The following is a 16,324-nucleotide window of genomic DNA, read 5'->3' as shown; positions in this document are numbered from 1 at the left end:
TCTAAAGCAACACGCTCAAATCTCCTATGAACCCACAGAGACTGAGGCAGAAGGCACTGCGCCTGCGTGGGTCTGCACCAGGTTCCTTACATATATATATATGTTGTGGCTTCCAGTTGAGTGTTTTTATGGGAATCTTGACAAGTGTGTAAGCATGTGGGTCTCTGTTTCTTGTGCCTTCTTGAAGAATCTTTTCCCTCTGTTTGTTTTTGACCAATTCAGATATGTGAGTTTTTGTTTTATTACATACATTTTATTCAAACGAAATAAATAATGTTTTAAAACTCTTGAGAACACCTTGCTCCAGAAGTCATTTTGTTGAGGTAACATGTCTCTCATGAATCTCACGGGGTGGGGTGCGAGTGGAGGGCTCAAGAACCAGTGACTGAGCCAGAGGAACCCTGGTTGGGTCACCTCACGCTGTTAAAGGTCGGGGTGCGGGGTGGGAGACGCAGCACAAGCCAGAAGCTTCTCGAAAATAGAAAAAGCACAGACCAGAGCCACACATTGCCGAACACTGATTGAGAACGATTTATTAAGGTTCAATTAGTATGCTTTTCAATTCCAACAGTCCTTACCTCCCCCATCAAGAGGGCAAGCAGTATAAGTCCAAGTTCATTTCACTCATTTCCAACATGAGTTTCTTTGCATTTCGTGTAAACTTGGAGCAAAATCTTTTTACTGCTAATTGGTTCTCCATCTACTCATTTTTTCCCACCAGGCACTGGTCACATGCCTACCCTCTGTCTAGACACAAGCCACACCCCGCCTTCCTCCTTCCCAGAATGCCACTCTCTGCAGGACTTCCTTCTCTGACATCCTCCTGACCTCCGCACACCTGCCTCAGGACTGTTCTTCCTCCTGCTCCTCAGAGCATGACAATAGAGATATTAGTTGCCTAGACACTGTACTGGGCATCTCTGAACATAGGTCTATCGGGCGATTGCTGGAGCCAGACGCTGACATACCCCACCCAGGAAGTGCTGGATTCCCTCTGATGTTTGATGTCTTTGTGTTTTCTTTACTTCTACCCAACAGCCAAGAAGAGGACCACCACTTCCTCAAAAACACTAAAGTAAATTTGCTAGCTGCGTTAGGGCCTCTTGGTTATTGGGAAACATCTCAGTCAAGAACTCAGTCTCAACTAAAGTACCCACTGTGTTTCTTATGTAAAAAAGGTACTTTCTGGGCTTCTGTCAGCATGGCTACCCCTGCAGTTTGAAAGTAGAATATCCCTTTTTTATAAAGTGAAAAACACATGAGGACATTTCACATTTTCAAAAGTAGGTCCTTCATGGGAATAGATCCTAAGTAAATAAATCATCAATGATACTGGCAAAGTTTTATGTACACAAGATTCTTCCAATATCATAATAATGAAAAAAATTAAAAACCTAGTCAACAATACAGGAATGGTTAAATAACTGAGCTGCATCCATTAAATGGAATATTATATAGCCGCTAACACTGTTTTTTTGAAAAAAAAAAAAAAGCCATAAAAAAACCTGGCAATTCTGAAAGAAAAAGTTACAAAACATTTTACAAAATCAACCCAATTATGTAAAGAGGCATATGATATGTCTACAGGCATACATGGGTGAGCTGGAAAGGCAGTTACTTCTGGGTTGTCATAACAGTAATCTTTCTCTTTTTCTTTTCTTTTTCACACGGTTCTGCAATTTTCAAGTTTTCTATAGTAAGTAGGTATTATTTTATAACTTGGAAAACCACAGGCTTTAAAACACGGTCTGGCACTGAGAACGCACTTGGGTATCTTCACTATGCAGGGACCACACACTATAGCATTTCATCTTCCCCGACGTTTGCAGAGTGCACACTCTCCGGGTGACAAGCTCACATTCCTTTGCCTTTCATGTATGTCTTATTACTCTAATTAAAAGGTAATTGATTAAGATACTGTTTCTTCCATAGCCTAAATGAATACAGATTTTTACTAGATTCTTCTATTCCCTAGAAAATTTATCTTTAAAGAACAGCATGCTGTACACACACATCACGTGCTTGCTTTCTAAACAGACATGAAAAATCATCCTAATTTATAGTTTTCCTCCATCGTGGAAAAAATTTTATGTCAGTGTAGCAGTCTTTCCGATCACAAACATGCTATCAGGTATAAACATACTCATTAATAAATGCAACGTGTTGTTTGTTCTTTAAAAGGGAAGCCTGTGTGAATTGTGTACTCGATTCAGCAGATTTTTTTTTTTTCCTGGCTTAGGCCAAACCACAGAAAATCTTTTAAGTCTAGTTAGTGAAGGCTACACGTTCACACCAGAGTCCGTTTCCAAATTCCACTGCAAGACGTTCCCCTTCTGTTCCCAAAGGAGAAGATGGGGGTTATCAAACAACTTCATCCTCGAGTTCTCTCGGGTCTAGGGACAAATACTGCCATTGGTTAGTGTTAAATACAGGAGTGTCTTCATCTCCTCTGGCTCCCCACCTTGCAATGGGGGTAGGGCGGGGTTCACAGATCCACAGAGGCCGGCTGGCTTCCTTCTAAACCACAGAGTGGTCATTGCTGTGAACTCCAGCCAGAATGGTGTGGTTGAGGGACGAGGCCGAGCGGTCAGAGCCCTCGGTGGGGCCATTGGGGTTGTCGTTGCGCTGACAGCACAGGATCTGCCTGAAGGTGGCGCTCATCTCTTTGTCGCGGTAGGAGTAGATGATGGGGTTCATAGCAGAGTTGAACTCGGCCAGGAGGAGGAAGAACTTCTCATAGGCCAGGACGTCGCACTGCGGACAGCACACATCCAGCAGTAACAGGACCAGTCCCGGAGTCCAGCAGACAATAAAGGCACCTGTGGCGACAGGAGAGGAATCAGAGCGTCAGAAGGAGAATAAGAAATATCATTATGAAGCGTGTAACCCAATAGTGACAGGACCTCAGATCTCTGCAAATCTTGACACCAAAGCCACCGATCCCGGAGGTTTGCTTCTGAAATCAAAGCCAATAGTCACCTTAATAATATGCTGTTGACTCAAGTCCTACTTAAATCCAAGGATGCATGGATAATATAAGTAATTTTGAGCAAACCATTCTATTTGATTTTTTAAAATTCTCCATGAGAAAATTCATTAGGAATCTTAAAAAAAAAAAAATCTCACAAGGGTATAGATGTTTGGGGTTCAAGAGTTAGACATTTAGTGACACACCCCTCCGTGTTTAGCAAAGGTGAAGATTCTGTTCACCATCGCACAAATCATTGCTTTGCCATTTAAGAAACTGGGTGGGTTGGGCAAATTGAATTTTGTCTCACTTTTCTCATTGGAAAAAAATAGACGTGGCCTATTTCCCTCCTGGGTTGGGTTATAAATTGCAAATGGATGCTAAGAAAATAATCGCCCAGTGCAAGTTAACAACCCCAACAACGGTATTGTTATTCCAAGCTTCGTGGCATGCAATTAGACAGCTGCCAAGGATGAAGGCTTTAGTTTTGGGTCCAACAATCACAGCTCTTGTGCGCACTTTACAAAGGATAACTCACCTCATCTGCACATGTATCGGGAAAACTAAATCTCCATGTACAGACAGAGAAACTGAGGCCCGGAAAGATTAAACACTTTGCTTAAAAGACCAGGATCCTGGAAGGTGGCAGACAGGAAGCCAGTCACAGATCCTCTGCTCTGGGAGCCTGGCTCTGACATCCGCATCCCTGAAAGCGTTGCATTATCCTTCCAGTCTGCCACGTGGGTATTTCTTACTAAATCTTACGCTTCAGTTGTCCTCCGACCCACAAATACTCTGAGTTACCCAGATTTTTCTATAATTATAATTGGTTTGGGAATGCAGATGGGAAAATATATCTCCTCTTATGTAGTGTCTGAGATCACTTTCCATCTGGATCTGAGGAACTCGGTAAGCCATGGAATGATTGATTAACCTTGACGACTATGTTGGGCTTCGACTAAAGAAACAATCCACCCGGGGCAGGCGTGCCATGACGCCTCAGCTAAGAGGCCCCGTTGGATCATCAATATCTAATGAACAGAGGGTGAGCAGGGAGAACCCCGATTGCATTTGAATCTTCAGATGGACACAGTGGTGCTGTCCTCAGGAATGAGATTTTTGAATGTGAACTTTCTGTCTCTCTCTCTCTCTCTCTCTCTCTCTCTCTCTCTCTCTCTCTCTCTCTTTCTCTCTCTCTCTCTCCCCTGTAGCACCATTTAGCAGTGAAAAACAACAAACACAGCAAAAAGTACCCCATCAAGCTCTTCCTGCTGAACCACCAATGTGTATTGGTTTTAGACTGTTGTTCACTTTAAAGAACATCCAAAGTGCTTCTTCTTTTTCTTTCTTTCTTTCTTTCTTTCTTTTTTTTTTTTTTGTATAAATAGAATACCTTTGACACTACTCAGAGAGGGAAAACAGTATTCCAAATATCAGCAGATAATAGCCACAGCACCATCTGGCCCTCAATAAAAATGCTAGAAGAGCCTTCATTTCCAAGACCTTGAATTTCCTTTATTGAAAATCACTCAGAAAGTTAAACATGAAGGGAAATCAAAGGAATGCCTCTTGGGTTTCAGAAATAATGCCTTATTCATTGAGAAGCCAGGAAAGAAATTATTCTCAGGGTGGAAAATGCTTAGATGGAAAAATGCAGTCCCATTATTCATCTGCTTTTAACACACACACACACACACACACACACACACCATGAATGGAAAACCAATTCTAAAAGTTCCTTTTCCCTTTTCCTTTATCAAAGCTCTTATTGAGCTCAAGTTCAGAGCTTTGCTGGCTACAAGCACAGACAGATATATATTAAATAAAACTACCTCTTTCTCCCTGTGGGCAACAGAAAGGAAACACCCTTATTCTCATGTAGTGGCTTTGTCTGCTTGACTTTGATCTGAAGAGAACCTAAATACAGTCCTGGGTTGTTTATAATTTCTTAAAATGTAAAAGTTCAAGAAGAGCAAGGTCCTTTCAGGAAAGAGATGACCTTAAAAAAGAGACTTTTAGCCAAAAAAAAAAAAAAAAAAAAAAAAAAGAAAAGAAAAGAAAGAAAGAAAGAAAGAAACACCCTGTTAGATTTTGCCACAGGAAGTGGGAAATGCCACAGTGTGACAGAAGCTAACCTATGTGAACACTTCATGCAGACACTTGGAGTCCTCTCTCTGCTCCTTCAGTGGAAGAAACTGCTTTTTATAACTGTGGTCGGGTCAACCACACAGTCTCAGAATCTTCACGATTCAATACAGTGTCTTGGTGATGCAGTAGACAGTGGGATCGGGTCAACCACACAGTCTCAGAATCTTCACGATTCAATACAATGTCTTGGTGATGCAGTAGACAGTGTGATCGGGTCAACCACACAGTCTCAGAATCTTCACGATTCAATACAGTGTCTTGGTGATGCAGTTTCAGAACTCCACATGGAACACTGGTCATGGTAGCCTGGCCGGTGGTGGCACTCATCTTTGATCCCAGCACTTGGGTGGCAGAGACAAGAATCTCTGTGAGTTCGAGGCCAGCCTGGTCTACAGTGTGAATTCCGGGACAGCCAGGGCTACACAGAGAAGCCCTGTCTCAAAAACAAACAGATGAATGAAAAAAAGAAAGGAGGGAAAGGAGCGGAGAAGACGAAAGGAAGAAGGGGAGGGACAAAAAGTGATCACATGGACCGTTCCTTTCCCCCTTCCCTTCTCTTTGGGGAGAGTGGTGTCCTGGATCACACTGACCCAAAGACAACAGTGTAGTGTAGGGGAGGAGCGAGGGCTGGAAAGCCCAAGGAGACCATTCTCCCAAATCAGAGAATGCAGACTCTGAAATGGAGTTTGCTTCAGTCACCGATTTCCCTGGGAGTGGAGTCACCCTCCAGAGCTGCATTGCAGGCCGCGTGCAGACTGTGGTGTTGGATGTGCACCTGTAAGCCGTCTGGATGACTTGAACAAACCGCCATTTCATTATCTGCAAGGCAGAGAAGCATCATCCCTCTTCCTACCCCACAGGGCATGAGGAGCAACTTGCAAATGTCTTTACACCGTCTACTCCCCGGCTCCATCTCAAGTGTCACAGAGGAGGAAGCTTGTCACAGGGCTCCAGGGTGGATCCTCAGCCAGGAAGGACAGGGACACATGGTACACACCATGGGGACTTGGCATTTACGATGCTCACTGCACAGACTGACAGACAGTCCCAGGACCCAGAGCTGAACATGAGGAGAAAAGGAAGGAAGAGAACGAGGGAACACAGGAAGCGACATCACACCCCCGTGGCTCTGCAGCGTCTTGGTGCCTCACTTTACTCGATGGAAAATAAAAATAATGTACAACTCCAGAGCGAAGACTGCTTTTGGTGCTGTTTGCCTCTGGCCGACTTCTCATGACAGACTCTCCAGACCAAGGCACCAAACAAACGCAGGAAAGAGAAAAAATAGAAACTTTGTGGCTACATACTGTAAAGCCAGGAGAGCAGGAGATGCGAGCTCTAAGGTCGTGAAGACCTGGTATATCTTGACTAAGACATTCAGTCTCCAGCGTAGCGTTGGTTCTCAGCCTATCACTAGCACACTAATGCTAATCACTAATGCTAATGCGATGTATAAAGAACAACGGCCTCCATTTTAACTTCACTGGCCTCAGGTTTCCACATAAGATACAGATTAGTGACAGGAATAAATGATAGAGATAAATAAAATTGTGTCTACATTTGTGTGTGTTTGTGTGTGTGTGTGTGATTGTGTCTGTGTGTGTATGTGACTGGGTGTGAGTGTATATGTGTGTGATTGTGTCTTTGTATTTGTATGTTGTGTCCGTGTGTATATACTTGTGTGTATTTGAGTGACTGTGTTTGAGTGTATGTGTGTACATCTGTGTGTCTGTGAGTGTGTCTGTGTGTATGACTGTGAGTGTATGTGACTGTGTGTGAGTGTGTATGTGTGAGAATGCATGTCTGTATCTGTGTGTGTGTTTGTGTCTGTGTGTCTGTGTGAATGTGTATGTATGTGCATGTGTTTGTATAGATTCCTCTGTGTGTGTGTGTGTGTGTGTGTGTGTGTGAATCAGGGCAAGAAGCTATCCACTGTTGCTCCCCACTTCCATCAATGAAATGCCAATCCAGTACCCTGCTAGGCTCCTAAAAGGTTCAGTCCTGGGATCTTTGTCTCTCAGTATGTAGAAAGTTCCCCATGACTTGTCACAGTCACAACAAAGATGGAGACAGAAGGCTTTGAACGTGCCTGAGGGTTGCCTTTCCTTGAACAAGCTTTGATTCTTTCTGGGAGGGCCTGCTGCCTGCGAAGACAGATGGAAGGAGAGGGGCGGCAATGTGGGTGCACAGGGCAGAGAGGGGGAGCAGCTTTGGAATATCTGCACAGCACAGTCACATGACCACACCTGCCCTCCAATCCACACAGCCCACCAGCGGCATGGCGCTCACCGCCTGCTCTCCGAATCAGCCCATCTTCCTGTTTCCTAACGGGTTGATCTTTGCCAGAGAAGATCCCTAGGGAGAGAGCCCAAGAGTCGGGATGAGCAGAGCAGAAAGCCTTTTCGGCCTAGGATGGAAAACTTGTTTTCTCAAAAAACTCAGGACTTCCATAGATTTTGAACAAGTCAAGGTAAGCCAGTTCCACACCAGCCCTGCACCCAAGGTAACATGTCCATGGCCTGATTCTTTTCATTTCTCAAACCAGGATTACGGAGACTATTTTTCCCCTAGTGCCATTGAATTCCTGTATTCCCTCTAGGCAGGGCAGTGTATCCCAGAACCCAGTCAAGTTTCAGTTCTTCTCTGAAGGTCCATTTTGATTCTGCCACATCTGTTCTTATCTAACCTCTTAAAAGAAGCTCAGTTAGGTCCTGAACCATAGACAGAAGTAAGCTTATTCATCTTCCTGTAGCTAAGGGTTCATTATGACATGAGGTCATTATGGTGTAACTACATGAGGTCATTATGATGTAACTACATGAGGTCATTATGATGTAACTACATGAGGTCATTATGATGTAACTACATGAGGTCATTATGATGTAACTACATGAGGTCATTATGGTGTAACTACATGAGGTTATTATGATGTAACTACATGAGGTCATTATGATGTAACTACATGAGGTCATTATGATGTAACTACATGAGGTCATTATGATGTAACTACATGAGGCCATTATGGTGTAACTACATGAGGTTATTATGATGTAACTATATAAAGTAATTTTAGGCAACAGTGAGGATTGAACCCAGAGCCTCATGAATGCTCAGCAACTGTTACACACAAATGAGGTGTAACTTCAATGTCTTTTAATACTGTTTTGAGGACTGGAGAAATGGCTGTTTTTCTAGAGGTCCTGAGTTCAATTCCCAGCAACCACATGGTGGCTCACAACCATCTGTAATAAGATCTGATGCCCTCTTCTGACATGAAGGTATACATGCAGATAAAGCACAAAATAAATGCATCTAAATTAAATTTAAAAAATGTTAAACTATTTTGAGAGAGATTCTCACGAAGTTACCCAGGTAGACCCCGAATTTATCCTGGGTGGGCTTTCAACTTAGAATCCTCCTGCCCAGCCTCTTGAGCATCTGGGATTCCAGATTGTGTCACCAGTCCCAGTTTATGACAGCCTTTTGGGATGAAGCTTTTTCCAGAAGACCAACCTCGATCATAAATTGTTTGTCCTGTACATTGGAAATTCATATATTTATGCCTATCTTTCAAAGAAAGACTTAATTTTAATCATGTGTACACTTGTCCGTGTGACCGGATGCTTCCTTTGTAGGTACCTTTGGAAGCCAGAGGTGTTGAACGTCCGAAGCTTGAGTTACAGGCAGTTGTGAGCTGCCTGACATGGGTATTGGAAATCAAAACCAGGCCCTATGCAAGAACAAAATATATCTTTAACTGCTGAGCCGTCTCTCCATCCGAATGTTGTAGGTGTATCTTAACACCAATTTTACTCCACCTAGTTAATATTGAGCATTTCTATTCCTATTTTGTAGCCCTTGCACATGTGTGTGTGTGTGTGTGTGTGTGTGTGTGTGGTGTCCTTGTGTGTCTGTGTGTACGTGTGCTCTTATGTGTGAATGTGGTTAGAGCCATGCTGTAGTGCATGTGTGGACATCAGAGGACAATTCCAGGTGTTGGTCTTTGCCCTCCACCGTTTTTGAGGCAGGGCCTTTCTTATTTACTACAGCAGACACCCAGATAGCTAGTTTGCAAGCTTGCTGCTCCCCACCCGCACCCCCACATCCCCTTTCCTCTCCATGATGAATGGCAGACACTTAGAGTTTCATGATTACATCTATTGTGGAACGTGGCCCAGTATTTTCACTACTTATTCCTAAGAGCTCACTTGCAGTACAGACATGGGACTTAGCAGCACAATGACCTCCACAGCAGAGCGGAGCAGCCACTATTCTCTTCTTAACACGCCCACGGCAGGGTCACAGCCAGCCGGTTCTAGCCTGATCCAGCACTGCAGCCTATCCTCTGCTCAAGAGAGTCTCAGCGCCCCTCCCTCTGGTGCTCTGCACTCTTTCAGCATTTGGCAGTATTCCATGAATTCTCTGGATGCTAGTACAGGCTCTAACACACACACACACACACACACACACACACACACCACGATGTATATGCTAGTGTCTTCTATTGTGGAGAAAATTCACTGTGCTGAGCGGCCAATCAAAACCACTTAGGACTGTCAATACCCCAGCTAAAATGAGCAACAGACTCCTAACCAATGCCTCTTCCTCCACAATCCTTCCCTAAGGTTCAGAGGTACATCATGGCCAGAACGACCTGTTAAAAAAACAACTCCCAATATGTTACTTTTCTACTTAAAGTCCTCCAAAGCCTTCTTGCTTGAAGTCACCACGGTGGGCCATAACACGTGGGTGCCTCTTCACAACCTCTGGGCTCACTCACGAGGCTCTACCCACACAACCTGATTATTTTTATCTCTTTGTTTTTAGAAGTCCTTCACCAGGGAGTCCTCCTCTGGGGGGCTCCTCGTGTCTGCTTGGTATTGAATAGCATTTACTCTCAAAGGCTGTCCTTGGCCATTCAGGCTGCCCATTGTCTTTGGCGAACGGGCATTACTAACACACGGAAATCTGAAACAGAGAGGAGTATGCATTACAGTCTCCCTGCACCGACATATTACTCCACTTCACTACCCTCATGTCCCTGTGCATGTCCAAAATTATTTGGCAGCCTCTGTTTAGCTCTTATGGACAAGAGTGTACTCCTCGCGGAAGAAGGAACGCTTTCCTCCCGTGCCTTTTCCGCTAGCATTTAGAATGGGAATTGGTATGCAATAGACATTCAATGTGTCTTCTCCATAAGAGTTAGAAAGTCTCAGCCAACTAACCAGTACTCCAAACAAGGGGGGGGGAAAGTCATTACCGTTTGCTTGGGGGCTGGAGAGATGGCTCAGTGGTTAGGAGCACTTACTGCTCTTGCAGAGAACCTACATTCAATTCTCAGCACCTATATGGTGATTATATGCTTATAATCCTCTGTAACCCCAGTTCCAGGACATCTGATGACCTTTTCTGGCTTATGTGGGTACCAGGCACATGGTACACATACATACAGGCAAACAATCATACACAGAAAAGAAAAAAAAACCCACATACAATGTTTCCCTTGGAAGGTACACTACCGCTTGTAAAGTCTTTGAAGAGATGCTATAGGATGAACAAGGGGGCATCAAACATTAAAAATGCCTCCATTATGACAGCATAAACTAACCTGCCTAGATAAATGCCAGTGTCTGTGAAGTTTAATGAACAGAAAGGCAGGATGAGTCAGAAGCCCAGGAAGACACAGCCCAGCCGTGTTTCTGCTACCTGAATGATACAATATATGATGTGGCCATAAAGAAACACTCTCAGGTTAGACTTTGCTGTTACTGATGTGTGGGTGTGGAATGCCACTGTCTAGCTCTGAGATGCCTCCCAGAGGCCCACGTGGCAAAGGCTTGCTCACCAGTCCACAGATTATGGAATGTATCTCTTCTCCCTCCCCTGTTTTCAAGAGTCTACGCAACTGCATTCTTTGTAGAAAGTTTGCACAAGCCAAAAACTCTTTTCTCTCAGAACACCCGTGTTCAAGAATGGAGTATTGCAGAGACAGCGTTTCCAGTCTGTCTGCTAATATACAGTGTCACACGGCACTGATTTCATAATTCTCAGTGACTTTCAGTGTGGCGCTTCCCCTAACGCTGGTCCCGGTGATTATCCACCTCTACCTCAATCTAACCTCAGCTCATTTTTCACCTGCCATTACTCTCAGGATGTCTTCTACAATGAAGTAAAAAGTCCCTTTCATTTCCTACGTTCTCAGTTCTGTGTCCCCTCAAAGGGTGAAGCCGCCCCAGTTGTCCTGTCTTGTTATTTACAAGGCCGGTATTATCTACACCTTTTCTCTGGCATCACTCTCTCTCTGCACAGCGCCAGATCTACAGTACCTGTAAAGACTTGTTGAATTAATTTTCCCTAAAATATGTAAATGAAAGAGCATACATCATCCCACAATAAAGTCTGTTCATCAACCCTTTTTGTTACACATGCCTATCATTTTATTTCCTTTTACTTAGGAGACCAATGATATATCAATTCATATATATATATATTCAAATATCATATATATATATATGGTATTTGTTCAGAATTGCTGCATGGACTATGTTGGGAAGTTTTACCACAAAGTATTGCATCTTTGTTCTGAGTGATTTTTTTTTCTTTATTCTTTTTGTTCTTTATGGCCTACTTTTATGACAGCTATTAGATATGACAGAGTCCTCGTTTTTCTTTTGTATTTTCAGAATCCTGCTTTTACTTGGCAACTAAGGAGGCACACTAGGACTTCTTTCCCAAATCCAACATTGGGTCTTTTAGCTGTTGTTTGTTCATTTCATTTTGTTGCTGGGTAACTTATGGTTTTTGCTAGTGATGGGTAAAGAAAGTTAGGTAAACAAAATTTTTTTCAGAGATTTTTTTTCAGTGAACAGTATCTTTATACTATATATATCACAGTATCTTTATACATCCTGACTTAATAAAATACTGTCTCCCATCTATGAAGCTGCCAACTAGAACCCTTAGAAGCCAGTTTATTTCCTGTTTCCTACACTGCTGCCATGGAAGCTGTCACATTACCTTCAAGGACACTGGTGGGTACCGTGCTTCAGGAGGTGACTTCCCACTGCAAACAAAAAGTCTACATAGAGGACTTCTTCTCTGTGGGAATAATGCGTAAGGTACTGCCACCAAAACTGGTATGTCACCTACACCTACATAACCTGTGATGACAAACCTGGTGGGTAGGCAAATGCCGTTAGACAGCCACACGAACAACTGGAAAAAACCCACAGGAACAATCAGAATCAGCATGGCGACCCAGGGCCATGCATCCGTTAAACACACACACACACTAATTCCACTAGCCTCTAAGACACTCAGGAGTAGAACACAAACCTTGAGGTCTCTCTCTGCCACACAAAACAGGAAAGTCTTTAGTTTACCTTCAAGAGAACAAGCTGTATGGCAGTCTAAGCCACGCTAGGATGGGTCACACCTGTCCCCTCCTCCCTGTATATTGATTTCTCCAGCACATCCACCTCTGTCTCAGAGTAAGGATGGAGTACAAGTGGAGACTGAATTGTGACAGTGTGCTGCCCACTAACAGCCAAATGTCATTGCCACCCCACAGACTTACAAAGGGTTTTCTTAAAAACCAGGAAAATTATTGTTGTCAGTTCCAGACCAACATCGGCCAACTAGAAACTAATGCTAAAGTCACATCGTGACTATAGCCCAGCTGTTACCAAGGTGATTTGAATAATATTTATCTCATTAAGGGGATAACTGAATTTCCCCCCAAATCTTTCCCTTTCAAAAGTTCAACACAAACAGGAAGTTTATAGCTGGTTTTGCAACATATTTAATTTTCAGCTATGAATTAAAAGTTTTCCAAAATGATGTGTGGTCTAGCCAAGTACTGAAATCTGGCTGCAAACGCTCAAAGATTACATAGCAAAAGACAAAAATCTGGTGGATTTTTAATCCTTGCAGTTCACAAACTACCTGTATGGACCAACGCGATACGAACCACTTAGAGGATAACTTCAGAGGAATAGAAACATAATGGAAATTTCACTTATTCGCCTTTTCCCCCCTGCTAAAAGGTTAAAAAAAAATCAGTTTGGTCCAAATGCAATTCCAGAAAATTTTGTGTGGTTTTTGCAACCTAAAAATGTTTATCTCGTGTATTCTTCTTCTAGTGGTCCAAAAGACATGAAAGGAAGTATGGCTGAAGTTGTCAATGTGATTGTTTTTGGAGATCTGTTGTGTCTCCTCTGGCTGCCAGATGTCCTGGGTTGACCTTTGCAAAGAACAGATTCCTGACAGAGTGGAAGGGAGGGACAGTCTGTTCTGCTAGAACGTGATAACTGAGTGCAGAAGATATCTCCCGTTATCAGAAACTTCAAAATCTTAAAAACACAGGTTTAAAAAAGTAAAGAAGAAAAAAAAATTATTCAATTGAGAAATGGGTATTAGGGTGTGTTCACTAAGATTTCCTATCTACCATTATAAATCTTTTTTTTTTTCTGCATGAATATCGGTTATTTTAACCAAGGGTGTTGAGTGAAAATTTTGGTGGATCAGCTATGACAAGACACTTTAAATATAATCCAGTAAGTTCTTACAGCACAGAAAACCTAAGCAACATCAATCAGTGTTTCCTAAATGCATTAAGAAAATGTAGAGGCTGGAGAGGTGTCTTGGAGTTAAGAGCCCTGGTTGCTCTTGCACACAGCACACAACTCACAACTGTTTGTAACTTAATTTCCAGGAGATCTGATAGCTTTTTCTGGCTTCCTCCAGTACCAGATGTGGATACGGGACACAGATATACATGCAGGCAGAACATTCTTACATATATGTAAATTTTAACGCATAAACTGTAGCAATATCATTTCTGAGAATTTGTCTTACAAGTGTCTCCGCCCATTGTACACATGATGTGCAATCATTCGTCATACTGTTTGCTCCAAAAAATTAAAAATAGCACAACGACATGGAAAATAAAGCAAATTACATTGCATACAAAAAGTGAACTCATATTCCATTTCGAAAAGTAGGATATTCTGTCTTTATTGCTACCAAATGATCTCAAAAAATGTATTAGTTAAAAAAGAACACAATGTGAAATATGTATAATTTGCTACTAAACAACCAAAAATTGCACAACATGGGCCTCAATTGAGACTAATAGCCAACTCATTTTAGAAATGTCTAAAACATCATAAAGATGATATATTAGACATCATATTCAACTTGAAAAGCAAAATTTATATTCACTTGCCAATCCTTTGAAACATAGCCCAGCCTTTTTATCTGGACTTGGGTCTTTTGACTGAAGTCCTGTGTCATCTCCCAAGCTAAAAAACCACAGCAATTAACCCTCACAAACGACTTCCAACTTGGCTCCTCCAATATGGAGTCAGCACTTAAAATTCTTTCTTTTCTTCTTCCTTTTTGTCTTTCTAAAAATAATCACACGTAAAATTTTATTTTGTGTTTTTGTGTGGGGCCATGCAAATGGCTTGTGGGGGTTAGCACACACCTTGTTTTTTTTTTTTTTTTTTTTTTTTTTTTTTAAACTAAGGAAAAGTTTTATTTAAACTGTGCAATCAATCAGTATTTAGACAGCCATGTGTGTGTGCTCTCTCCTCCCGATGTGTGGAGGTAGGGATTGAACTCAAGTCACCAGGCTTGGTGGAAGGAGTGTTTACCCGTGGAGCTACCTTGCCCCCTAATTTTTGTTTCTGTTTTAGAGACAAGGTTTCACTCTAACTCTAGCTATGAAGGGGTGACCCTCTTTGCCTGCCTCCCAAAGGCTAAGACTACAGGCGCCTAAAGTTCTTCCAAAGCAACCTGACTACAAAGGCTTTAAAGATAGTTTGTTTCCGCTGGTGATTTCCAAGCTTTCTTTCTTTTCAGTTTGCCTTCTCTGAACCTTAGGAAAATAGTCAATTGACACGTCCATGTTTTCTTTGTTTGCATTCGTTATTTATCAGATAATGCAGTTATGCCTTTATGAAAACTTGGGACAACGTTTAAGGAACAAACAGTTGGTTATTGGTAGCTGGGAGGAGCTAAATTACCGACCCTAGGGTGATGTTGTACTTTTTCTGTTTTGTTTTTCTTTTTTTAAAACTCATGCAAACATGAATATGTTATGTATCAAATGCCTTTTGAAGCAGTAGAGATACACCAGTGAATCAAAGAGGAAAAAAAATATTCTCTGTCCTCACTGAGCTTAGGTTCTGGAAGGAATGTCCAAAGCAAGTTAGAGCGTGGATGCAATGCCCTTTAGAAGGGGTGCTATTTGGAGACCAAGGGGACAGGCAGAGACAAGTAGTGACAGTAATGGCTGCTCACTACAATTACAAGTGTTCCTGCCGCCGCCTTTGAACACAGGAAGGTGGCATTTTGATCGTCTAGGTGATTGGGTCTGCTGATTGGTTTTGTGAGCAGAAGACTGGAGTGAAAGCAACTTTTAAAGGCGGCTTTAGTACCAAGAAGGTTACTAATGACGGCTGAATGCCACAATGAGAACAGAACCAGGTTGGAGCAGGTTTGAGAGAAAAGTGGACAGAAAACAGACAGGACAGGGAAAGACATTTAGGAAGCAGTTTTATTGTAACAGACGGAAGTGGTGGTGGCGGTGGCGGCATGAATCGTTACAAAGTTACGGTTTGTTTCGAGTTGGCTAGCAGGGGGGTGAGCTGGTAAGAGACTGCTTGCTCTGCAGGGACCAATCCACGGGTCTGATTCCCAGTGCTGCATGAATCAGGCATGATGGACACACGGAACCCCAGCACTCAGGAGGATCAGACGTTCAAGGTCATCTGTGGCTATGTGGTGGCTTGGAGCCATCCTGGGCTACATGAAACTTTGTCTTCTCCTCTTCCACTTGGAGAATGTGAAAGAGACGCACATCCTTGCCTGCCCACTTATTGTAAACAAAGAGCCTGTTTGTAGGAAGCTGCACGGGAGATGGGTTTTTGTCATGGCTAACGGATATCATGAAAAGAGTGTTTCACTAGTTTTTCATTACTGGGATTTTTTAACCATCATCACCATTTTAAAAATTAACTCTAAAGTCACATAGAGCTCGCCACTGCCACCATTTAATGTATATACTTAGTGGTGAACTGAACTGCTAAAAATTCACGGCACCTCAGTTCATCTGCACATGTTAGATCCAAGGCAGATTTTCAAAAAATTAACAGGGAAAAGAATGTCTACTATAGTTCAGAAATCCCCTAAATTAACTTCCAT

The 16,324-nt window shown here is 42.6% G+C and overlaps 1 protein-coding gene across 2 annotated transcripts in view; it reads right to left on the bottom strand.

Moving 5' to 3' along the window:
- Positions 1–526: 526 nt before the first annotated feature.
- Positions 527–16,324, bottom strand: part of LPAR1 (lysophosphatidic acid receptor 1) — a 109,240-nt gene continuing 93,442 nt past the window's right edge. For both annotated transcript variants that reach the window (XM_080940205.1, XM_080940206.1), the window contains exon 4: positions 527–2,819. In XM_080940205.1, the coding sequence (XP_080796331.1) occupies positions 2,518–2,819 (302 nt within the window). In that variant the 3' untranslated portion in view covers positions 527–2,517. The remainder of the gene's footprint in view (positions 2,820–16,324) is intronic.

The sequence above is a fragment of the Micromys minutus genome, assembly GCF_963924665.1.
Source record: "Micromys minutus genome assembly, chromosome: 28".
Classification (NCBI taxonomy): domain Eukaryota; kingdom Metazoa; phylum Chordata; class Mammalia; order Rodentia; family Muridae; genus Micromys; species Micromys minutus.
This window is presented reverse-complemented; position numbering and strand designations above follow the sequence as displayed.